The sequence below is a fragment of the Spodoptera frugiperda genome, chromosome 14 (genome assembly GCF_023101765.2).
Source record: "Spodoptera frugiperda isolate SF20-4 chromosome 14, AGI-APGP_CSIRO_Sfru_2.0, whole genome shotgun sequence".
NCBI lineage: Eukaryota > Metazoa > Arthropoda > Insecta > Lepidoptera > Noctuidae > Spodoptera > Spodoptera frugiperda.
In genome coordinates this window covers 4,180,476-4,208,318 of record NC_064225.1, presented here as the reverse complement: position 1 = coordinate 4,208,318, position 27,843 = coordinate 4,180,476, and the positions used below count along the sequence as shown (strand labels likewise).

Genomic DNA, 27,843 nt, shown 5'->3' with positions numbered 1-27,843 from the left:
TCTAAAAGCGAACGCGATTATGAAGCGGTAGAACGCGAATTTAATGCGATGCGGTGAGACGCAGCGGTTATGTCCTACGTGCATGCGAATTAAAAATCAACCGCATCCATTTCGCGCAGAAATATTAAGACAATTCATCGCGTTCGCTTCGCTTCGCGCCGCTTTGCACTGCATCCCATGTGCGTTTGGCCACCCAGGCCATTTCAATAGATTTCGACAGTTTGTTGTTTTTGCGCCACGCTGCACCGCTTCGCATACGCTTCTAGATCGCTCACGCAAGGCGTCGCGAGAGTAAAATCAGCTAACCCAGTATTGAATATAACAATATCTCCGTTATCATAGTCTATCTTTATCTTCAGTAGACGTAGATCTGATGGTAAGCTATAATATGTTGCCGCTTCAAGAATTAGGGATTTGAGAATTGGGGATTGAAGTGTGGGACAGCCCCTTATATTTCTAACCCCTAAAATGCCGGCAATGCACTTGTAACAACTCTAGTGTTTTGACTGTCCATAGGCGGTGGCGATAGCTTATCATCAGGGGTTCCGTCTACTCGTTTACCGGCTTACACCCTAAAAAAAGTTGGGCCAAATTCATTTATCTGACTTCAATCCTAATTAGCTTTCTCCATTGTTACAGATGATGCATTCAAGCACTAAAGAACAAGAGTACAGTGACGTCACGAAACGTTACAACGAATGGATGAGGCGCGGTTAAGTCATGTTGACGAAGAATTGGAGGATCGACATGCATACTATGAACTTCAGCTACCGACTCAAGATCGGTATCATTGTCATTGTGATTATGGTACTCGGGTTTTTTAATGAGAGTCAAGGTGAGTGACGCTTTTGTTTTTGATTTTATATATTGAAATTCTCTTCTGCACTTATAGAAAGAAATAAAGAAAGAAAAAAGGTTAGAAAGAAAAAAGGATAGAAAGAAAGAAGAAAGAGAAAAAGAAAAAGAAACAGAAAGAAAGAAAAATGATCTATTTAGTACCAAAAAAAACACTAAAAATAAAAACAGTACAAACATAACCTATTATCAACATCAACCGTTCCGTTCACTGCTGTACTTTAGGCGTTTAAGCTAGTAGACGAGTAAGAGATCGCAGTTCTGAAGATTCAGAGCGCTGCTGATTGGTCTCTGTCAAATATGTAGTCTCTCAGTTGGCTCTTTATGAAAACCGCGAAGAGCGTTGTGTAGGTGACGAAAACGTACTCTAATATATTTTAAACAGTTTTTATTCTGTCGAAAGTATGTCTTTACTTCATAATTGACGCAGACTGACGCAGTGACTCATTGACATTTGGTGTGATAATTTGAACTCTAACTCATATGTGGATCCATAATTTGTGTTTACATCTGAAATGACACACACACACAACGTCACGTCTTTTATCCCCGAAGGGGTAGGCAGAGGTGCACATGCACATTACGGCACGTAATGTCGAATGTACACCCACTTTTCACCATTTTGTGTTATAAGTCCAATGTAATAGGGGGTGACCCTATTGCCATATCCTGGACACAATTCCAGACTCCGTTTTACTACCGAGAAATTTTCAAAAATCCGAAAAAAGCCCAGTAATACTTTGCTCGACCCGGGAATCGAACCCGAGACCTCTTGTTCGGCAGTCGCACTTGCGACCACTCGACCAACGCGGCAGTCATAATATTTCAGAATTAAATTTTAAGTATACTGTATAGTTAAAACCCTTAGGGTCGGTTCACACCTGACGTAAAATAAATACGTCGAGCGTATCATCGATCTTACTGATGTATCATTGATTGATTGTGAACAGTCAATGGTTTTTCTATACCTACATTTGTCTCTTATACCGTATATGAGCCGATCCTTAGAGATATTTTAACTCTTGTTGAGCTATTTCTGATATAAATATTTAAAGCGGTGAAAAGTTTGATAATACAAACACAATATACGTAAAAAATACATGTGTATGAGTTACAGCGCAGTTGATATGGGTCAAGGATAAATAAGTTAAGGAACCGTCAGTGTTATGATCATCAGCATCTCTATTCCGTTAGCGATAAAGTTTAAAATCGAATGTTTCTCGTGATGCGTGGTTTACTGCAGCGTATAAAATATTGAAAGCGTCTAGTGTATGTCGTTTTAACTATTTATGGAACATAACTTCGTGCATGAAATATATACGGAACATTCCATGGGTTATTGGGTGCATTATATATCCGGATTTGGACTTGGATCAGAAATGTGGTATTAGTAACGTTTTTAGTATTACTTCAGAATTTGGCGCAATGCCTATCCGAGATGGTAATTATTGGGAATTACAAAAATTGAATAATATGAAATCAAATTCATTTAATTCATAGTTAACCAAAAACCCCATGTGGGGTATTGTATAAGTGTGCGCACCCTGATGGATGCAAAATACGAGTATATATATTCGTGTATGTTTGTGTGGCGTAAAACTTGTATGAATCATATTAAAACACTTAATATTTAATATACCTGAGCGTTTCACTTATGTATACAAGACCAATAAATGCCTCATAGCACCCTTAACACCCAAAAATATGAAAAAACTGTGTTAGATTGCTATCATCATGATCAACCGGTAGCTGAGCTACTGCTGGGCAAAATTTCTGAAATAGATGGTAACTAAGCAATTGGTTTTTTTTTTAATTGATAAGGAATAAACATTAACCATCATCACCATCATATCATCCACAAGACGTCCATTGTTAAACATAGGCTTCCCCCAATGACTTCCAGATAGGCCAGTTGGAAGCGACCTGCATCCAGCGGCTCCCTACGATGACATTCGAGTTTCTTGAGGTAAAGAATAGCGAAGAAAGATAATTTCTTCGCTATTCTTTACCTTTAAAAATAGTAAAAGGTGAAGAATTTCTTTATTTTCCTATATTATGTCACCAAAATTCAAACCACCAATGAATTCACTAGAAACACGAACAAGCTATACCACAAACTACACCCCCAAAGCACCCATACATAGTGTTTGCGAAACACAAATTCATAATCAAGGACAATAATTCTCAAAGTGAGTTTAGAGGCTCGTAGGGGGCAGTTTATGGGGGCTTAATAGGCAAATACGTTAGCCTACTAAATCTAAGTTATGATCTAATTAATGAGCTATTAGAGGACATTAATTACGGCAGTCTCAATGATGCGTGCTGAATGGATTTGATGTGTTTACATGAGGTGAGCGGGATTGGAGATACATGTTGAAGTGTAACTTATGGCAAGGTGATAGAGGTTTTATTAGATTGTTTTAAAAACTTATAAACATTGTCTCATTAGTGGTGGTCTTGGCTTATGAAGAAGTTATTGAATTGTATGAATGGTATTATAATTTTATTTAAACATATCATCATTAGTAATGCCTTGTTAGTAGAGACACTGCAATTACGACTGTCGATCAAGGGGCTTTGGATTCGTTTTCTAGTATTATTGTTGCAAGAATTGTAAAAAAATCTCAGTAATGGTACGGAGTCTGGGCTGGGGCGGGTCAGACAAAATATTATTGAGTTTACTCAGTTTTTCTCGTAATAACATATAGTCTAGAATTGTACTCCGTTTAACATCATACTCAAATTTTAATATGAAAGATTTTGTGTTTGGATGTTTTTCCATCAATCACGCTAAAACTTCTGAACGGATTTTGATGAAATTTACAATACAGTCAGGGTATGAGTTAATTTGGGTGATAGGTTTTATTCCACGAAAACGCGGACACCACCGATTGCAGAAGATAGTATTGTCATATGCTCAAAGATCACCCCATATTACATGGGACTCAAAAACATAAATGCATACATACGCAATGCTCTTCCTATTCAAGGCACAAAAGCGTAAAGCAATGCACAACAAACTGAGATATCACCAAACTCCAGTATAATAGCTCAGAATAATTGGTAGCTTTAGGTAAACTTGGTATTGTCCAGGCCAAGTTTGGGAGAGCCGCCAACTAATTTGGCACCTCACAACGTAACGAAGTTGCTGTTTAATCATACAACAGTTGCTTATCTGCGTTTAATGAACAAGATATTCGTTAAACTTTGACTGTGATGTACTGGAATGTTTCGGTATATTGTGTAAACTTTGGTTAAGGAATTTGGTTTTAGTAATATTTTCTTTTTATGGTGTAAGCTGGTAAACGAGCAGACGGATCACTGTACGTACATTTTAGGGGTTAGAAATTTAAGGGTTGTTGGGGAATCGGGGATTGGGAAGATGGGGATGGCAGTATTTACTCATACAACAAAACACAACACAAGCGTTGTTTCACATTAGTTTTCTGTGAGGCCGTGGAAACACTCCAGTTGAGCCGGCCCATTCATGCTGAAACATGGCTCTCTCTCTATACTTTACATTGAGATTGGTTTCAAAAATAAGCGCCCAGGCCTCAATACTCTCTGATAAACCTGAACCTTATGCACTACGATCTTCAACCCTCGTGTTAAATTATAGCATACCATTTTATATACCACGAATGGGTCTATAGTCAGGCAATCACGGATTAACAGACCACATATTGACAACGCATCCAGATTTCATATCATCCCAAATTTTGTCTGAGTGACCATTTTAATCACCTCTCAACCAAGTAAATAAAAAACAAAACGGATCCGAACAAAATATGGAAATCCCATTTATAGATAAAAAAAAAATAACAGCAAACATCAAATCGTTTTCATCAACAAATAACGAGTGAAGTGCTACAATATTTGTGCACCAATGTTTGTCCAACTAATGTGATTATTTTGTACAAATAGATTCGCTCGCAAACTACATACAATATCGTAGTGAGGGCCTTGTTCGGAATATTTTACTTCCAACGTTTGGATATTGTTTGTCACGTATATTTGTTGGTTTCAACTTGGTTTGCTATTGTTTGGATGGTGAGCCGCAAACAAGTTTAGCAGAATTGTTTTTCAATTAAAAGTTATATTTTATATTGACGCGTTGTGTGGTTTATGGGTGTTTTGTTTGAGTGTGTGCTTTTTATGTGGTTTTAAATTGGAATTATTTGTTTTGTGTCATTTAATTCTGTTTATATTCTCTCTTTAATGGTTTTCTTTTAAAAATTCTTAATATAAGTGCAAAATCTACGTGTGAGTGTGTGGGTGTGTGAGTGTACCCAATTTTAGAAACTGTCAGTCTATTTTCAATTAATAACATAACCGATCATAACCAGAAATGCTATTACAGTTTCTGTATGCAAATTAAAACCTTATGTACTTTACCGAAGAACAAGTTTAATATAACAAATTAACAAAAACAAATCACATCACCGATATCTTCCACGTTTACCAAACAGACAACCCCCATCATTAAAAATATAAAAATACTTAATACCACCTTTTTGAGGGCTGATAAAAATACAAAAGAACAAAAACAGGAATGTAAACGAAATCTTTTACTAAAACAGTAGATAAGGGCGAAACAGAATGATCAAAATGAAGTCGGGAGAGAGATAATTGGAACAATAAAACAATCAGGATATCCTGGGCCTTTTATGATATCAATTTTTCTTCCTTCTAATAATAATTATTTCGACCTTTCTAAATATCGCTTAATTAACGGAGTTTTCGAATTAAGTAATAAAGCTTTCGAATTCTGTGTTGGGAGTATTAAAATTGTAATTTTCATATTCGTTGAGTGTCCACCAGTTGTGTAATAGAAAGTCTCGGAATGAAAATCTAGGTCAAATATAAGCTCGTGAGATTTTCAAATTGTAAGATTATAATAATATGATCTAGAACTATCGCCAACATTTATATTTTGTTTATTCATTTACACCAGTTAACCAATGCCATATTAATAGAGTAATACTATACTAAAACATGTTAAATACTATACATACATAATTATGCGTTTAATTATTTAAGTCACACGATGTGACGGTGCATGGCGTCGTATCATGCTGGTCGCGGTCGGTGTCATTTAGCCTACCCCGACAACGTCGGTATCACACCCTTTGGCTAAAATTGTCCCATGAGGAACTTGTCGAGATATTGAGTTGGAACTCGCACCACAAACGACTTGAAGTTGACAATAGGATATTCAATTCTTTAAAGCATATTCCATTGTGAAGTACTGGTAACACATTTCAACAAACATGGATACATGTATCATCATCATCATATTATTATCAGCCATAAAACGTCCACTGCTGAACAATGACTTGCCTCTCCCAATGACTTCCAGATAGGTTGGTTAGAAGCTCCCTGCTTTCAACGGCTCATGTAATCTTAATTAGGTCGTCTGTCCGTCCTGTGGATAAAAACGTCCTACGCTGCGCTTGCCGGCACGCGGTCTCCATTCCAGAAATTTTCTGCCCCAGCAGTGATCGGTTCTCCGCGCTATGTGTCCTGCCCACTACAATTTTACCTTGCTCATTCGCTGGGCAATAAAGACTATATCATTTTATGATTAAGCTACAAAGTCCAGTATAAATTAAACCCTTTTGTAACTCCTTTGATGGTATCCATGGGTTTCGCTAATTTGTTAACATCAAGCGATCAATCTACTCCTTTATCCTCTACCCCAAAACTGCCAAATTTTGAGCTATAGATTCGCCATTATCATGACTACAATAATACAAACCTATACATATGTATTTGTACTAGATCTTACGTCGTCATAATGCAAGCAACATTTCACAAACATCCTATATAACTTAACACTTAAAACGCTACCCTACTTCCATACGTCCCCATTCATATTAAAATAGAATTTGACGCATAGCCATTTAGCCTACATTTGCAAAGGGACCCCTTACAGAAACGTATGCCATGTCTATATGTTTCGTCGAGTTATTAACCGAATGTAGCAAAACAAAAGAGGGGTACAATTTCCGAAATCGCAAGAAACAAAAGGCATTTTAGTTAGCGCAGATGTTATGAATGAGTTTCATTAGTGAGGTACATGGATCGTGTTCTATGGAAGTGGCATCGGATTATTAAAATTTAATGTTGAACGTAGTTTTTGAATTTTCGTTTTAGTTTTGGCTGTTTTTAATTATCTTGACTGCACGGTTAGCGCAGTGGCTGGCTGGCGACGGGCTGACACGTAACTTGTAGCGGGTTTAATTCCCGCATGGAACAACTCTTTGTGTGATCCACAAATTGTTGTTTCGGGTCTGGGTGTGTGAGAGCTTGTATGTTTGTAAACGCACCCACGATACAGGAGAAAATCCTAGTGCAGGGCAACGGATTTTTAAAAACAATTTCTATTCTTTATAAGATATTGATATACAGAATGAATTTTTGCTGGCAATTTTTTCTTCTATAGATAAAATCAGACGAATGTTCATCGGTATGAATGTCAGAGGAGTTTCTTTTTTAATTTCATAGTTATTACCTTTAAGTTACTTTGTTACGAGTAAATGTATATTTCTTAAAGTCACAAACGCGAGACGTTTCTTCAGTTTTCAATCAAAGTGGGCGAAATTTTCCACAATTTAATATGAAAGCAATGATTGCTTCGCTAAGAAAAGAAATACGTTATTTGATACAACAATTTCATTTAAAAAGAAAATTAAATTACACGTTACTTGGTAATACATTATATAATATTCACTGAGTAATAATAGCAACAGTGAAATTTTGACGCTTTTCCAAATTATTATATAAAAGAGAAAAATAAACTTAAACATCGAAATACCGAAGCTTTTCAACGAAAAATATAAAACGAGCAATATAAATTACGCAAAAATTATTTGACAGAATTCATTTGAAGTTGTCAGAGTTAAAGAAAATTTCGAGACTAACTCGTAGCGAAGCAATCAAAAAAATAAATTATTAAGAACTTCTAAATGAACAAGAAGGTTCAATTAAAAAGTAAACAGATTTTCATTCAGAATTCACGAAGAATTTCAAAACAGAAAACCCATTACTTACTAAGATTCGAGAAAAAATGGAATGTAAATTGGTTTGTAATTACAAGAGTCGATTGAACATAATAAGTCACATGTCACATCCAGACTTACTTTAATCTTCGTATGAGCAGTATTTATGAAATGAAAGAACGACTTATAAGGCAGAACAAACTCGACTAATTACTCGATTTGTTGAACAAAAGTCGATTCGTTTGAAAATTTTATGTTAGATTGCAATATTTTGATAAATATTGGAACTCGCTTTTGCGACAAATTTCGTAATTATTATTTTGAAAGAAGTTTATTTTCAATGGCGGATGGGAATTAATATTAATTGAAATAAGCTGCCTTATTAGTGTAGTATTTATGATTACAACTGTTTTGTTGTAAAATGGATTTTGAAATTTATGTTGTTTAGATTGTTTGTTAAATAAAGCTTTTATTTTATTTTCTTAAGCAATTATTTTAATTCGACTATTGTTTAAGGATTGGTCCTTTTGTATCGCATAGCCGTTTGCACTTGTCAATCTCGTCATCTTCACTCCTAATCGTCACATAACTAAAAGTTAATTCGCGTGAGTAAAGAGAATTAAGAATTTAAACTAACCCCTAACTAGTACTGTTACGTATCACTTGGTGGTAGTAAAAAAACGACGTTAAGTGCCACCTGCCTTCGGTTAGGGGTTCATCTAATTGAAGAGAGACAAACAATTTTTACTGATCGAAAAATGAACTCGAAAGGAATTGCACCCTATAGCTGCGGACTACCTAGCAGCTCAGGCTCGAATAGCAGGAGTAGGAACTGGGTGGTTTTTAGTTAGTAACAGTTTGATGTCACGGGGGAGTCATTGGATGATTTCCCCCCGCCCCCTCAAAAATAAATGTAACTACACTGCTTACAAAACCAACACAAACATTATTAAAAGCCACACAACATTCTCATTATTACTAAAACAAAAGCATATCACATTTCCCAAACAAAACAAAATGCGACAAAAAAGGACGTATCTCATTCATGGTATTTAAGACCCCACAAACTAGAAGAAGGGTTATTGTATCGATCACGCATGAGTACATTGACGCATCGTCGTTCGAACTACAAGTGGTGTATGCACGTGCTGATTGGAATGACACGTCATAAGGGATTGAAAGGGAGGCGAGAATGAGATGGTGATATGTTTATACAGTTCAAAATAAGGGATGGAGGTATTCCATTAACTTTGGAGCATGTTTGGCGTTTAATTGTTTTTTTTAATGGTATAAACTAGTAAACGCGAAGATGGATCACCTGATGGTAAGCAGTCGCCGCCGCTTAAGGACACCCAAAACATCAGAAGCGAAATATATTTATTGCCGCCCTTTTGGAGGTTAGGAATTTAAGGGTTGTTGGGAAATCGGTACCCATTTATGCCGAAACATGGCTCTCCCATCCTTCATATTGTTCACAATTACTACTGATTATATTCATTCCTTCTAAGGAGGCCGGCAGATTCGCAAAGCAAATAAGTACCAATCTTTAACACAGCTTCCGTCATGGAGCAATGTCTTACTCCATACTCTCAATTATGATTGTATCTACAAAATTCCAAGATTGGTTGAGTTTCAAGTAGATAAAGCATAAACAGACAACAAACAAATTTAAACCTTACTTTCGCATGTATTAAGTTGGGATTACATAATCATTACTAGCACTTTCAAAAACTACAATGAACCTCTTAATGTTATCAAAGAAAATTAGGCATTGAAGTTCCTATCTAACAATCAGAAGCAATGTTTAAAGTCCTAACCGCTAGTCATTATTTTTGATCGCAACTAGAAGTCTTTTAAAAGGCTCTAATGGTAGCCAATCTCCCAATCTTTGTGTCCAAGGTTTCTTCGTTTTAAGTCTACTCCATTTAAGATTAAATCCTAAGGCGTTAAGATTTGAGTGCCTTTTAGAAAAGCATTTAATTTTCTTAGATTTTTCCAGTAAATTGTACTTAGACGAGATTTTCTTTATAGTTATCGATGTTGCGTTTAAACAAAGGATGGTTAAATGGAATGTAGCAATTACTTTTTAAAGTTTTTATTTTATTTTTGTAATTTTTATATAGAGACAGAAATTGTATTGGACTTAAATATCTTAATATTTTGTTCAACAAGAGAACTGAATGAGATTTGCCACCCTACAAGGGAATCAACGTAATTTTTCTACACACAACGTCACGCCTTTTATCCGCACAGGTGATCCGGCAGAGGTGCACATTACGGCACGTAATGCCGCTATACAATGTACACCCACTTTTCACCATTTGTGTTATAAGTCTAATGTAATAGGGGGTGAACCTATTGCCATAAACTGGGCAAAATTCCAGGCTCCGTGCTACTACTGAAAAATTTTCGAAAATCCGAAAAAAGCCCAGTAATATTTTGCGCGACCCGGGAACAGAACCCGAGACCCCTTGTTCGGCAGTCTCACTTGCAACTACTCGGCCAATGAGGCAGTTATATTTTATTAATACTTTGTTCAATAAGAGAACTGAATGAGATTTGCAAGCCAGTACAACAGAATTGTTCTACATTTTAATGTTCTTCAAATATTTTTACTATAAAAAACTAATGCAGTAACTACAAAAATAAAAGTAATACGAGCGACTCGTAGTACTGAGCGCCATATAAATACAAAACCTCTTTCTAAAAATGTTCTAGTTCCCGATTTGACAACCCTTGCTATCGAATCAGTATGAATAAATGACGATACTTTCTCATCTCAGTAAGAGATCAGAGAACTTATACATTATTAAAGACGTTGCTAGGATTAGTAATAAAAATATTGACCACCTTTACTACAGTTGTGATACAAAAAATTAATATGAGATCTCAAAAACTCAAAGATCGAACTGACACTTTGCATGCATAAAGCTGATGAGACGTAAGCATCTCCGAAGAAAGATATTTTTTTATATCGTCACGCCTTTTGTCCCCGAAGAAGGCAGAGGTGTATATTATGGCACGTAACGCCCCTGTACAATGATGTACACTGACTTTTCACAATTTAAGTTGTATGTCCCGTGCAATAAGTGGTGAGCCTATTGCCATATACCGGGCACATTTCCAGACTTAGTGCTACTACTGAGAAATTTTCGAAAAACCGAAAGCCCAGCAATACTTCGCCCGACAGTCGCACTTGCAACCACTCGGCCAACGAGGTAGTCAATAGATTTCGATAAAATAGTTAAGAGAATTAAATAAATTCTATTAAATAATAATTCTTAACGCGAACAACGCAGCAGACAAAAGCTAGTCTATAAATAAATACAATCCGAAAGTTCCAGAAGTTAATCCCATCAAAACATAATTTCACAACGATCTTGGCTATTCGTGGCATTGTATGAAAATTGTTTCGATCCTAAAATGGAATGTTTCGACTTCCCAAACTTAACCCTTTAGATCTCAATTCTCGATCAGCATTTAAATTGGAAACAGAAAATTAAGTCTTGCATTTGTAGTAGCTAATCTTGCATTTACAGTGGTTTAATGGAATTGTTACTTTGGATGAAACGGTGCAGGGTTGTTTTTTGTTTGTCTGTTGTTAGTTTATACTTCATGGTTTTGTATAGTTTGGACATTTTCTATTGTAACCGCTTTATACATATATAAGTATCTACAGTTAGCCAAATTGTTTGATATACAAGTAAAAAAAAATACAGAGCAATTTTTACACTCGGTTGGCTATTGAGACATTTTGATACCGTTTTAACAACAGATATTATAGTTTCGAAAAATATACAATTTTTTATTTATATTAATTCTTTTATTTATTTATTTATTTAACTGAATAGAACGGTACAAAAAGCCAATTGCACTACTCAATACAATATAAGTTTTAAAAAAGAAACATACACAATTTAGACAATTGACATTAGTTCTTTCATCCATCTCTTTATCAAAACTTCAAGCAAACTTAAAGCTCCGACAAAAATATTCTTGTTTCACTGGAAAATACGTCACACTTTGGCTTTGAATTCAGGAATCGGTTTAAAGTGTAATCAAATCAATCTTTAATTTATCACATGCATACTAAATATTTTTACTGACTGTACATTTTTATCAAATACCTATATTATTATGACACCTTATCTAAAAAAATATATTTCTAAAAAACATAACCATCAACCGCGGAGTCTTCGTAATATGATCTAAACGGACACCCTTTAAAAAAAAGCACCCTAACAAGCGAAAAAATTGGACACTACAACATAACACACCCCAGTCCCAAAGGACATAATCAGGCATAATAACATCTAACTTATCAATAACACTACTAGACTGCCCCATAAAAAAAAACTTGCTCTCAAACTTAATAATCTCTATAAAGACCATGTCAAACATATTCAAAGTAAACGGGGCGTTGATAACTTCTTACCGAAAACGGTCGAGGTGCTGCTAAAAACGGCCATGATCATAGAAATTTGGCCATTTATACGTCACTGCGCGTTCCGTGTTACGACCGGTCCCTGGGGCGTACTGTACTGCGATACGATATAAAGGTTATCTATGTATGAAATATTCTCTGCCTTATGTGCTTGTATATTTTGAGTACGTTGAAATATTTGTGTTATCTGATGGTCTTTGTGGGTTGCAGTGGTAGTGTGATGATTTTGGTTAGTTTTGGTGAATGGTTTTGTGTTGATTTTATTCACTGAGCTTAGGTTTGTGCACGAATTTGGTTTTGTGTTTATTTATTTCCTTAATTTTCATCATCAGCTAGAAGATGTCCACTGCTAATTAAGGATGATGTCCTATATCCTTAGAATTTCCATTCTTTAGTTTAAGGCTTGATGATTAAAACTTTATTTTACATATATTATTGAAAGATAATTATATTTTAGATCGATTTAGTAGATAATAGAGCCGCCGCCGTAAGACCGTAACACCGTAAGCGTTACAAGTGCGTTATCGGCTTTTTGGGGGTTAGGAATTTATGGTTTGTTGAAGAATCGGGGATTGGGAAGATTAGGGAATTACCCCCTGTAATTGGGCCTCCGTACATAGAAATAATGGAGTATAATTATGACTAACAATTTTTTTGCCTTATCTATAACACTGACTAGTGCAATTCATAGTTAAACGTCCATCTTTTAAAACATAAAAAATGCAACAAAAACAATGTTTCTTGTTCCTTCAAAGAGAAAATAACGTGTCTAGAAAAACGCGGAACGCATACAAAACAATTTCTTTTTCTTTTAATTAAGTTACACCCTCACGACCCCATTTTAAGGAGAAATTTAAAGAACGTTGTTTATTTTTTAATTTAGAAGACGTGTTTATTTTGTTAGATTGAAGATTCACTCTGCTTTGTTCACGTGGAATTTTGAGTGCCTGTATTATTGTTAGATTCCAAAATTCCCCGTACTTTGATATATTTTTTCAAAAGATACACAAACATTGATGTTTTTATCTGGGGGCACGGCAGTGCCGAAACGAGCAAAAAAAGTGGCACGGCCGTACCATCCTTTTCTCGAAGCAATTCGGGCCTTTTTCGACCCCCTATAATTCGGTTGTGGATAAAGCAAGAAACCTGAATCTTCAGTAACTAATCCGGCATTGTATAAACACGGAATATTTAAAATTTCAGTCAATTTGAACCAGTAGTTTAAGAATGACAACTTGTTAAAGTTTCTAAATTTTGTCACTCACTGACTCACCGATCATCAAAAGTCCAAGGCACTTCTAGCAGACTTAGAAGCTTCATATTTGGAATACATATAGAGTTTAGTGTCTTAATCATGGGAAAACTTAAATATTTTGTAATTTCGGTCCAGTTTTCCAAATACACCAACTGCATCAATAACTTTGTAATCCCATATAAATATATGGGATTACAAAGTTATTTATGCAGTTGGTGGTTGGTTGGTTATAGCATCTCAAAATACTGTTCAGCTGTAAGCTTTTGTTTTTGGTTAACGCAATTCAAAAAAGAGGAAGACTACATATAAAAATAAGAAAATATCATAAGACCTTTAACAAAATTCGTTAGAAGTAGATGGTATCAAAAAGAAAGGCTCTACAAAAAGAAGTGAGATCCCATCAAAAACATCCTGTAAAAAACCCAAGTCTCGCAGCTCAGTCTTTCTACCGTCAAAAGTTGTGAGATCCATGTAATACCAAGTCGGTTAATCTATTTAGTGTCTACTTGAAGGACCTTCTGTCTTAAGTTATTACATAAGTTATTATGCAGTGAGGAGCAGATTTATAGTTTTATTTATAATTCAGTTAAGTTTTTTTTTTTTATAACAAATGAATTTATTATTGTTATAAGGTATGATGGGGTTGACATATCCTTGTTGGACAAAAACCCCAAAAAATTAAATAAAATAAAGATTAAAAAAAAAAAAAAAAGTTATTATCATGCCAATATTAAAAATATTTAACGTTTTAAACAAATAGATCGACTTGGACATCGCATGAAAACAAAATGAATATTACAATATTATATTAGATTCTTTAGTCTCTCGCGCCTCACGCGATTGAAACTCTCGTTCCTGTTGGTCGCTGGCCCGTCGTGCTGTGTAGTGTGATACATACTAATAATCAAATCAAGCGATGTCCAAGTCGATCTATTTGTTTAAAACGTTAAATATTTTTAATATTGGCATGATAATAACTTATGTAATAACTTAAGACAGAAGGTCCTTCAAGTAGACACTAAATAGATTAACCGACTTGGTATTACATGGATCTCACAACTTTTGACGGTAGAAAGACTGAGCTGCGAGACTTGGGTTTTTTACAGGATGTTTTTGATGGGATTTTGTTTACCATGACATACGATTCCAGTAGCTACGACTAGTCATAAAACAAAATCTCTGGCAACATATCTTATCATTGTTAGGAGATTATATCACACTATCACAAGTTTGTCCGTCAACCGCGCTGAAAGTACTGAACGGATTTTGATTAAATTTGGTATACAAACAAGGTATGAGATAACTTGGGTGATAAGATACTTTTTATTCCACAGGGACGCGAGAGAAGCGGCTGGCAAAAACTAGTTTAATCTAATTCAGAAATATTAAATCAAGGCTTAAAACTAACTCACTTAAAACTAACTTGGATTTTGTTGATGAAGAAACTGGTTCTGGTTATTAAATTACCACCTCAAGCTAATTACCTCAAAAAAACAAACTAGGGCTCAAGCTCGAAGACTCGAGTAGGTACGAGATGGTTTTAGTCAGAAAGTCTGACACTCCGTTTCGCATCATTCAAGACAGAGAATATGGAAGACTTTCCCCCACCTAACTATTATAGGAAAACCTCTCACACCAAAAGTACACACTCCTATCCACCATTACTCCTAACATACCTATGTTATATACAGACAAAATATCCTAAGACACTACAGAAAACAAACTAACAACACAAATTATTGTTGAACCCACTACAATTTCAGTACTTACTTTCCTGCCTGTTGAACGGACCGATTATGGCAATTACTCTCCCATTAAAGACTAGCTGCGTCTGCATTGGACGGTTTCCGACTACTAAGACGGACTGCAAAAGACGTGTTAATTAGTTGTTGTTAAATAATGGTTCTGTGACGTCACGGGCCAGTATTGCAATGTTATTTGTAGCGTTGTTAGTTGTGTTGAAGTTTGCTGCTAGTAGTGCTTGGGTTGAAGGTAGTTTTGAGTTCGTGTTGGGTTTGTGATGGGAATTTGTATTTTATGGTTATGTACTTTGGGTTTAGTCTCGTTTGATACTACTAGTGTTTTTGAAATTTTGGTTTTCTAATTGTACAGTAATATTTTCTTTTGACTGCACGGTTAGTGCGGTGGCTGGGCAACTAGCTGCAAGCGCAACGGCTAACGGGTACAATTCCCGCACGCACTCTTTGTGTTATCCACAAATTGTTGTTTCGTGTCTGTGTGACATGTGTATGTGAACTTGTATGTTTGTAAACGCACCCACGACACAGGAGAAAATCCTAGCGTGGGACAACGTTTTTTTAAGAAAAAAAACTTCACATTTCTCGTTTACTTCTGATAAGATGTTCATTCTTCATTAAAAGCATCCACATCACCTCTTTTCATCTATGTTTTGAACGAACAACAGTTAAGAGCTTAGCTTATTATGCTTAGTGAACAATCTAGCTATTATGTTGAACGAGCTAATTATCTAGTTCATTCACTGAACGTAATATAAATGATAACAAAAATCATCTAGAAACTAGACTTTCACTTTCAACCAGAACACTAAACTAGGTCTCACACGAATCTCCGCGTCACTCCCAAAAAACAAGTACCTACACAGGCGCAAGCAAATTACCTCCAACCTTCCCTACAAGCAGGTGTTTCCATTAACATGCCATCACATAAAGTACATTTTGAACTTCTCTTCTGGGATACACACCACTTACCGTACCATAGGCTTCCCACTTCAACCATCTTTAATATAAAAGTTGAGCTCGTTTCAACAGTAACGCATAGCAGTAATATGGCCGCCTTTATGAGCCCAGGACTAGGTTATGATGTTACCGAGTGTTTTAATGGAAATTTTATTTATGGGCAAACATTCCTTGGGTAGAAATTATGCAGTATGTAGTCCATTATCCTTTGAAATTAGTGGATATAGGCTTAATGGGTACATTAATTGAGAGTGCCGTGTTTGTTAGTTTATATTGTGTGTGTATCGTGAAATATGTTTTGGTGTTTGGTTAAATAATGTTTCAAGGTCGTCTTGGCTGGATTTTCGTTTGGATACAAGATATTTGAAATAATAGTTTTACTTAAGCAATAATGCAAGACAAGACTGTTAACCAATTGATATTATTATGTAGTTCGTTAACGATTATTGATTTAACTATCGATACAATCCCATATTTATTTATCTACAAAAAAATATATAAAAGTCGTGTTATAATTTATTATTTTAATATTTCGATGTTTAAAGAAGGGATTTTTTGTTCTATTTCTTTTGTTTTAATTGTTCATAAACATGTTGTTTCTTTTTATTCAAGTTCTTATTTCTAGTATAACTTATAGTCTAGGGGTACATCAAAGACACCCGTTCAAATGGACTCTTCCCTACAATATCTATCTAATGGATTTTTACTGGCAAAAGAAGAAATTCTAGACCTTTCCATAAACGTGTCGCGTCTACATGGACAGGTCCATAATTGAATAAGTCTGCCTTTACGTACAGCACTTTGTCAGGTCCGTGTTGTACATCGTTAAATAGCACTTAAAACTCTCAATGTGTGAAATGTACCTTTTTATTCTAATTTGTGTGCTAAAATGTGGACAGTCCCTTCGGAATAGAAGCTACTGTTGCCAGGGCCTCTTTTATGGAATGTTCTGAGAGTTTCTAATTTTAAATTGCGAATTTGCGATCTCTGGCTTTTTATTTTTTATGGAATACGAGCGAACATACGTATCACCTGATGGTAAGCAATCGCCGCCGCCCATGGACACTTGAAACACCAGAGGCGTTACAAGTGCATTGCCGGGGATTGGGAATTTAAGGGTCGTTGGGGAATCGGGAATTGGGAGAATTGGAAAGGGAGGAAATGGGACTCCGGTAACCTAACTCACACAACGAAACACAACGTAAGCTTTGTTTCACGTCAGTTTTCTATGAGGCCATGGTATCACTCGGTCGAACCGGATCATGGCTCTCCCACACTTAAGACACAAACTTATTGGGCAATATTAAATTAGGATATTCGATATGAAGACGTTTGAGATGTTTGGCTGTAGGACAAAAAGTCTAAAACAACAATGTAATTAAATTCATTACAAATGGTATGAAAGAACAATTAAAAAGCAATCAAAGCTTTGCTTTCATCAAACACTACAGACAATATCACAACACAATCTACCATCTATATCAGATTTCTTCATCAACTTATTCAGAAACAAACTTTATTTCTATCCCAATGGAAGTGATATTTGTTTAAAGAGGAATATTTATGTTCATTCCGAATGATGAATGTTGTTTAGCTTCTTTCTTACAAACTTTTGTATTCTACATATTAAATGGGTCAAACATTTCGTACAGATATAAGAGTTTCCTCATATTCGTAATCATTTTTGATTCGTCCCTGACCCAAGCTTTGCAACGATATATCATTGTTCTGTCAACATTTTGGATTCACGGCTGCATAATTTACCCATCCAAAGTATTTGTTTGCCAAAGGATATTATGCATTCAAATGACTGACACGCAAGTACAGAAACTGGTTTGATTTCTAAATGTCTTGCTGTTTTTCCTTAAAAGGGGGGGGGGGGCGACGTTACGTACAGAACTATTTTAGCCGTGTTTTTAAAAGAGGTCTAGTATCATTTCATTCAATACTAGCTTCTGCTAGCGATTTCGTAAGCACAAATAGGTGATTCCTGTATTTACCTTTCCCATGAGATTTTAGAGAAAACCTCTTTTAGTGCTCCTCGACATTCCCCAAAGAACATACATGCAAGTTTCAGCTTTCTAAGTCCACTAGTTTGGGCTGAGCATTCTCTGTCAGTCAGTCAGGCAGTCAATCATTCAACGAAGCGTTTTATATAAAGAAAAGATAAGTAATAACATTAATTGTTGCTCATAGCAAAAAACCTACTCATAAATTTCATTAGAAATATGATGTCGTATTTAGTGGGTTTTCTGTATGGATAAAGGTCTCGAAATTAAAATTAGCTTCAAAGCCAAAATTATTTGCTAACAAGTTTTAAACAGGTTGTAATATGTATATAAATAAGCTAGTTGATATTTCAGATGCACAAATCTCTATTCAGAAGGACGAGTGGTACATTGATCTTCCCCTTTTTTGTGATGCTTAGTTGAATTTCTAGAGAAACCACACTGAAATCACTCTGTTTATCACGACCAGACTCCAGAGGGAAGCTAATCTTAAGGAACCAGAGAATCCTACTGCAAAAGCGTAAACCACAACCCAAGGGAACTCGAATTCACCCCTTTACACAATAACAATCACGTCTCGTTAATTTATTTTATTAGTACCGTGTTATAAAGGGAGACTGGGGTACTAGGTGTGCCTTAAATGCATACATACCTAACTATGTCTGTACTGTTACTAACAGTATGTGTTAGTGACTCTTGCTTATGGTTTGGTAAATTAATTCACCCCTTTTCTTCCCCTTCAATTTGAAAACTTTACAAAATCGAGGTGGTTACGATTTTAGCATATCGTTATGTAGCTCTTTCTTGGAAATTTATCATCATCATCACTATCATTGTCACCCTGTTATATCCTTTGCTGGACAGCACATTATCGGCCTATAAGTAACTGCTGACCAAAACTCTCTTCTTGGATGGAGAACGTTTGAGCACTAAGCACCACGTTTGCCTAAGAAGATTTGAGAACTAATCACCATACCTGGTCAATGCGACTTGGCGTTTACAAACTTATAATTAGAAATTATAAGAGCATGTTTCCTCACGATGTTTTCCGTCATCGTTAGGCAGCGGTATTTAAATAATCTTAGAAAGTACATAATATAACTTGATAAAAGTCACATTGGTACTTATCACTGATCTATAAACTCTGGGCCATCACGACTATGCTACTACGAGTACATTGCAGGACATATCCAATATGTCTAACTAGCTTTTGCCCGCGGCTTCGCTCGCGTTAAGAAGTATTATTATTAATTAGGTATGGTTTTTGCGGCTTTACTTTTGTTTAGCGTGTGTAAAAAATTAGGGCCTACAAAACTTCTTTGTACACAATATTCTTTACTAATCTGTCATTAGGCGCTACGCCATAGTAGCTTTATGCATGCAAAGTCTCAGTCCGATTGGTTTAAAATTGACAAAGTTTCATACTAACTTTCATCCCCTATTTTATCCCCTTGGGGGTAGAATTGATCAAAATCCTTTCTTAGCGGATGCCTACGTCATAACATCTACCTGTGTGCCAAATTTCAGCCCGATCCGTCCAGTCGTTTCAGCTGTGCGTTGATAGATCACTATGTCAGTCAGTCAGTCAGTCACCTTTGAGTTTTATATATTTAGATAGCATGCTTCTAAGCTCAATCTTTAACTCCTCTCACACAGTTGTTGCCAGCCACTTTATGACTGCGGACTACCTAGCAGATTACCGAGGCTCGACTCAAAAAGCAGGAGTAGGAACAGGGTGGTTTTTAGTCAGTAAGAGTCAGACTCTCTCTCTCTCTCTTGCTCTCACATAAGGCGGGAGGAAGCATTGGTTGATTTTCTCCACTTAAAAAAGCCACATTATAATCACCTCAAATTGTTCTATAAAATATGGATAAGATAGCTCCCAAAATTACTCTAAAATAGTACACAAACACATTCACAACACTATAAAAATCTGACCAACCATGACTAACTTATAAACGGTGTAACGAACGCGCCTCTGTTTTCTGCATAGTACATACAATTTCAACCCACGTTATAGCCAGTGGTTATTCAAAACTCCCTAACAACCTAGTAACAAAGCTAGTACACATATACTGTCACAAAAAAATCAACCTAAAGCTTAGTGTTGACTGTAGGGTGTATTTTGCATGAAAGACATTCCCACTTTGACCACATTTATCTAGTGGCATGTTTACTTCTATTCGGTGTGAAAGTCAATATGTACGGTGACGCCTCTAGCTTTATTTTTTAGCTAGAATTTGCGTGTGTACCCTATGCACTATGTTTTTGTACATGGCTGTTGGTATTGGCTTTAAATAGAGGTAGAACGTGTGTCGGTTTTTGACTTCAAAATGTTGATGTTTATAAACAAATTCTTTAATTAGCTTTAAAAAGAATTTGGTTATAAACATCAACATTTTGATTTTTAATTATTATAATGATCACTCCTCTTGCACAACTGCTCAGGAATGAAAGATATGATTCTGGAATAAATTTTTTCAAGCAAAATCTTGCATTTTTGTAGTAATAATTAATTATACTTATTTCTATTATAATCATCAACATTTTCTTAAGATATAGCCCGCACAAAGGATTCAAAAATAAAATTAATCAAAAACAGACCTTTACAAGCCACCCACGAAGAAATAGAAACGAAAACGCAATCTGATTGTAAAATTAATAATTACAAGCCCACAGTAGAGCTCCTTCTATAATGATAAATGAGTTACGCACAAGCGTACTAAGTAGAGTAGTTAGTAATTAACGAAGGAATATAAATTATCTTCAGGCTAAAGTAACAATTTACACCCACCAGACTAAGATGAACTCTTGTGTAAAGTTCGATATATTGGCCTGATAGGTCAACTTATGATAGACAATCGTTTACAAATTACAAAATGATGGATGGAGATTGAAGAGAGACGAATCAACATTTTGGATAATTCTCAACTTTTGCTTTCAAAGACTTTTGATGTAGGTTTATATACACCAACTGTTGTCAAGGTCTTTGATTCTTTTTTTATAGTATAAGCCGGTACACGAGCAGACGGATCACCTGATGGTTAGCAATCGCCGCCGCCCATGAATGGAGGCCTCTGGTAAGCAGTGTTTCACGTCGGTTACTTTGGTCAAGTTCGCCCACTCGTACCGAAGCATAGCTCTCCCACACTTTAATCCTAAAGCAATGTAAAGAGAATTTTAGAAAGGATTCGCTTACGCGAATATATACAACCATGTGATTTAAAATGGTTTTGATACCACTATTCGATCTTTAAACCGCACAAAGATTTTTTGAAATAAATACAGCAACAGGCCTTTCGATTCCATTAGACCCAAAACACCAAAAAAGAACATCCTATAAATAATTCGGTTGGAACTAGAAACCGAAACTAAACGATTTGAGACCAGCCAAAACAAAAAATACAATATCAATAACAAGCAACCATGAAAAAATATTTCCACCAAAAATTGTACCGAACCTAAACCTAATGTACGAATTTGTACCGAAACCTAAACCTCTAATATACCAATACTAAATACACTTTGTCAAACTCTTTAGGACGCACAAACGTGAGTAGTATACCAAAAATTCGGTAAACAATTAACAATTTCCGACCAACTATTGATTATCAGACCTGTCGCTATAACTTGACCTTGAATCCTAGACGGCTCCACATCAATCTAAACAAAACCAATATAAACTGACCGCTAGATCTGCAGATAAGTCATACAATACAAGACCATGATAAACTGGTATTGTATAGCTTCTGTAGCTACCCAGAAAACTTCTCTGTTCCTTTGAGAAAAACGGTGATCTGTATTCAAAGTACGTTCTGTGGTAACCTTTCACTTGACCGGATAACCACTCGGGTTGATAGCTCTTCCTAAGTTCGGACAACCTTGGATGTTTAGGGCAGGTGTTCGAGGTTCCTACAAGTATTTTACTTTGGGCTTGTAAAACTTTTGCGATATATGTAGAAGTAACATGTGATTTTTTTTACTGAGTGTACACAAGGTTTGCTTTTCCGTAATCTATCTAGATTTTGTTGCTTAGGATTTTTTTTTTTTTGAGGGAAACGAATCATCCAGTGGCTTTCCCCGCTTTGGGTGAGGCGAGAGGGAGTGTCATACTCTTACTGACTAAAAACCACCTCGTTCCTACTCCTGCTTTAAACCGGAGCCCCGGTAACCTATTACATTGTCCGCAGCTCCGGATCGGGTATTCGCAGCTTCGGGTTGTTGCTTAGGATTGAAGATTTCTTTATTTACTTTTTATATCATTATGTCCAAAAGCGATGACTTATGGACTGCCTCGTTGGTCGAGTGGTCGCAAGTGCGACTGCCGAACAAGGGGTCTCGGGTTCGATTCCCGGGTCGGGCAAAGTACTACTGGGCTTTTTTCGGATTTTCGAAAAATTTCTCGGTAGTAGCACGGAGTCTGGAATTGTGTCCAGGATATGGCAATAGGCTCACCCCCTATTACATGGGACTTATAACACAAATGGTGAAAAGTGGGTGTACTTTGTATAGAGACATTACGTGCCGTAATGTGCACCTCTGCCTACCCCTTCGGGGATAAAAGGCGTGACGTTGTGTGTGTGTGTGCGATGACTTATTATATTCTGGAGACGTAACAGGCAAACATTTGTATGCCTCTGAGTCTATTCTTAAGTTCTATTTTATGCGTAGTTAGAAACAGTAATTAATCACTACCAGTTTAAAAGTACCTAAGTATTTATGGTTTAATTGAAATTAATGACTCGACTTTGACTTTGACTTTAGTATTATAAAAGTGAAAGATTGTATGTTTGTTTCTTAGTTACGCCTTCACATCAAAACTATACTATACTTATATATGACTATTACTTATATATAATAATAGTAGGTAGGTAGATAAGTGTTCCATATTTGTGCCTATTCCTAGCATACATATATAATGCTGAATCTACAACTTTCCTAATAAGATCAAGTCAAGATTAATTTCTAAAACTGACAAAATTACGTTACATTTCGAATTACGAAAACATTAGTGTCAAAAATCGTAAATGTAAAGTACGTACTTCAGACAGAAACGTCCTTTCTATACAATTCTCTATTTTCATTTTAATTGAATTACCTCTCGAGCAGAACTTCCAATGTTTGTCAAACACTTTAATGTCAAAACTTTTGTGAATAGAAAATTTTCTACAGAATAGATTCTGATCGTACCAAATGCAAATGTTTTTAATAACATTAAGAAACAAACAAGTAAAATAAAAGAAAATTTCACGACTAATAATAACGCTGTTCATATTTGCAATCTTACTTACTCGGTATAGAGTATAAAAATGCTTAACAGACATGTTTTGGTACGAGAAGATTTAGCCAATATTGAACGTAATATGAAAACGTGCGATGTTAATACTGAATTTGTTACTTTATTAACTTTATCCTAACCTTAGAATGGGTTAATAAAATCCGTTAAAATATTATATTTGGTAACAAAAAAGTTCATTTCGTTCTGCGATATCATGATCCTGTAACCAAGCAATTTGCTGAACGGTCCCTACTATTGCAATAAAAACTCTTTTCTCATCTATTTTATTTTTCGTGTCATCGTTCTGGATGTGGGTTTAATTTTCTTTATCCAAATGTAATATCAGAATTTAAACAATTTGACTATTTTGTTCGCGTATCTGAGGCTATGTTGGCGTGTTTTGTGGAAATTTTCTATTTCTCCCTTTTACTTAATTTTGTCTTGTTTCTCTACAAATGTGTACATTCTCAAATGTGTTTAACTGTTGTGTTTCCAAGTATTTTCATTTCAGTTGTGTCGAATTATTTAGATTGCTTTTTTATTATGATAACATAGATAACATGTTATTTTCTGGAGTCTTCAGTCTTCGTGTGTGAAAGAAAATTCTAAGAACCTAATAATGGGTCTCAAATTCAAATTACCATTTAAGTACTCGAATCAATTACCAAGAAAACCTAGCAAGCATAACAAAGTAAGTATACCACAGACCAAAGTTCTAACTTAAAGTACTAATTTCTCAGTCTCTAACCCCAAAAACCCAAAGGAATTTTCCAGAATATACACCGAATAAGAAGCTACCACAGAAATGCACTACTCGCCACGCCACCAAATCTCCGCATATAAGCCGGCAGACGCTTCTCGCCAGGATTCTTATTAATGTAACAGGCTTAGCTGGAAGCCACATACGACGGCCACTTGACCTAATAGCTTTACACTAAGTCTAGGCTTTAAAGGAAGTACTAATATCTAGCTATCTAAACGCATTAGAGTCGAGTGTGCGAATGCAAAAGGGTTTTTGCTCGTAAATTTTAATCCAGGACTTTTTTTCCTCTTTGAGGCTTTCCTGAGGACATCGTTAAGGTTGGGTTGTGAATCTTAGTAGTTTTGTTGGTTTATTTCTGTAATAGGGCCTTTTGGTGTATTCATTAAAGTTATACCCTAACGATGTTTGATAATAATGGCTTGCTATGAAGTCACCCCGACTCTTCCAGTGGGTATTGTGATAAGAGGTGTTTTTTTTTAGGGGGAAATTCATCCAAAATTTCCAGCTTTGTCCGAGGCAACAGAGAGTGTCAGACTCTTACTGACTAAAAACCACCCCGTTCCTACTCCTGCTTTTCGAGCCGGAGCCGATAAACCCGCTAGGTATGATCAATGGATACGATCTTAAGGGACTAAATATTTAACTAAGAGCCTAGAAGAGAAATGAGGTCTATATCGAGTAGTAGACTGTCCCAGGTTACTTTTAATGATTGAGTTTGTAAAAAACAAAAAAGTAAGTGGCAAGGTGCCACCCTTATATGGTTGATATTCTACCAATTCGCACGAAGCATTTTGCTTTTTGTGAACTCACTACCTTTTTCAAACCTGCAACTGCTAATGTTAAACCTACAACTTTACTTTCCTTGTGCGAACTGCCAACGAATGGAATTCCTTGCCGGAGTTTATATTTCCTACAAAATAAAACTTAGGTGTCTTCAGGTCTCGAGTGAACAGGTTACTCATAGGTGCTCCATCGTTGACTACATCATAGCTTACCACCAGGTAAGATGGAGGCCAAACGCCATCCCATTAAATATAAAAAAAAAATGTTTAATGTACTTCTGTAGTTTCATCTCTGTCAATCACCTGAAGGTTGTAAGAAAATCGAGTCTTTAAACTGCACCGCCTAATCTTCAGTTCCATAATAACCCCATTGTAATTACAAGCTTATTACTACATACATACATTTGTAAATCCATCTAACATTCGATATGTCAAGACCACCATTTAATAGGCTTACCATGTTTACCCCTGTGTAATCACATGAACGAGGAAGCCTTTGCAGTTCTATATTATACTTTCTGTGATCGGAGTAGTGGCTATTATTGTTTAATCAATTAGAAGGATTATCGTGGTTGTGTTTGAGGTAGTAATTAGTAGTTGTATTGGGCTGTTTCTTTGTGAGAAGGAAATAATGTATTTTTATGGTACGAAAGTCAAGGGTACGTATTTTTGTGTTTTTCCTTTTTTTGTATGTAATTTTGAACAAATAAAAACGGTGAGGTTGAGAAAAAAAAGGGATTTCTTGTGCAGAAAATAAGGCGTTCCTAAGTCTTTTAATGCGTGTGACGAGGGCTAAATAGATTACCATAGTTACTTCCCTATTTTACGACTATAAATTAAGAAATTGGGCAGCAGCACTCTTTGATAAATCTGAACCTTCTAAGTTGTGATCACAAAATTGTCTGTCATGCGTAGCGATTATGGCAAACCCTTTTATAAAGAACTATACATTTTTGTGGGAGAATATTTCTTGCCTTGAGCGGGGTGAGAGGGATTGTCAGACTCTTACTGACTTAAAACCACAACGTTAACCTACTCCTGCTTTTCGAGCCGGAGCCCCGGTAACCCGATAGTCAGTGCGCAGCTCCGAATCCTTGTGCGTTTTATTTTATTTAATTAAATTTCAATGGAAAATATTAATACACCATTATCCTTTTATTTTCCAACCTTTAATATCACGAAACGAGACCACACAAAACTGTAAATTACAAGCAAAATCAATAAAATATAGACATTAAAACAAAATACGGAATACATTCGTGAACACAATAATAAAGGTATATTTTACCTGAACACATGTGTAAGCAAAAAGACACCCAAACTGCATAAAAACAAGATTTTATTTCGATTAAATTTTTGTTTTTAAAACCGTATCATGGGATGGTAAATGAGATGTGAACGGTGCGATTTAAAGTCTGGCAATTTGGCAAAATGGCCGCATAATGAAAGGGTATCGTTGAAGCTTGATATTAATGTCGACAGATGCGGTAAACCGTTGATAAAATTCATCAAACATATATTATATTGATGTGCTTGGTGTTTGTTGGTGTCGTCTTAGTATTAAAATGTGTTTTGTGTTGTATTTTGTTAAATATGCCCCATAAGTCAAAATGCCTGTTCCCCCACCTTCATAATTATAAGTACCCGAGAAACTTGTCACGGATAGTACATACGAATTACGTTCTTAATTAAAAAGTTATCTGATACATAGCGCCTATCAAGTCAAGTCCTGAGATGTAAAAAAAATAATGTTTACTATATAACATTACATTACAGCTTATATGATTTCACAATACAACTTTTTGGCTACTACTGACCTCTTCTCCCAAAGGAGAAAGTTTACTATGTAAACCTATTGAATCAAACTCTAGCTAGTTGTAACAAATGTGACAGCTGATCAAGGGGTTCCGATTTGGTTCTTAGATTGCAAGAACCAACCACAAATCAGCAATACGTATTTATAATTACTAAAATGACCAAATTTTTTAATATTTTATCTTATTAACATCGTATTATACAGAACTGGAACCAATATCAGCATAATATACATAATACTTTGATTTCCGAATAAAAAACTCAATCAAACGATTCTCAGATAATACACATTATTTTCACATCACTACGAGCCATAATTTTAACAAAAACTGCGAAAATTACACATCACGTTACATATTAATCAGAAACGCGATATAAATACAGAATCGTTTAAACGGTAATGAAAGTTATGCAAATGATTGCATAAATATTTGAGTTATTTCATGCGGCGCTAATAAGCTGGGAACTGCAACTAGCAGAGCTCAAAAGGTTCCGGTTAAAATGTTCGAAATGACATTAATATGATGTTAATTTACGTCGGTTGTAAACGTAAATTACTCGTTTGGCAAAATATAATTAGGGATATGGTGTAGGGCGCCCTCTTGCTAGGTGGAGTGATGATATCCGCAAGGTGGCTGGTAATGGTTGGATGTGTAGAGCTGAAGATCGAGCTCAGTGGCTTGCCATTGGAGAGTCTTATGTCCAGCAGTGGATGAGAACAGGCTGATGATGATGATGATGAAGAATTTTAGATCTGGATACGGGTTTTAATTTCTTCAACTTTTCATTACCTTCATTATCTTATCAGCCGTAAGACGTCCAGAGCTGAACATAGGCCTCCCCCAATGACTTCCAAATAGACCAGTTGGAAGGAATCTGCATCCAGCGGCTCCCTACGACCTTAATCAGGTCGTCTGTCCACCT

At 35.8% G+C, this 27,843-nt stretch overlaps 1 protein-coding gene and 1 long non-coding RNA gene across 2 annotated transcripts in view; both read left to right on the top strand.

Moving 5' to 3' along the window:
• LOC126911422 (uncharacterized) overlaps positions 1–27,843 on the top strand; it is a 380,164-nt gene that overhangs the window by 258,643 nt on the left and 93,678 nt on the right. The gene's annotated exons all lie outside the window — the stretch shown is intronic.
• Positions 1–27,843, top strand: part of LOC118279290 (zwei Ig domain protein zig-8) — a 171,577-nt gene that overhangs the window by 118,342 nt on the left and 25,392 nt on the right. The window contains exon 2 of the mRNA XM_035598943.2: positions 640–835. Coding sequence (XP_035454836.1) covers positions 721–835 — 115 coding nt within the window. The 5' untranslated portion in view covers positions 640–720. The remainder of the gene's footprint in view (positions 1–639; positions 836–27,843) is intronic.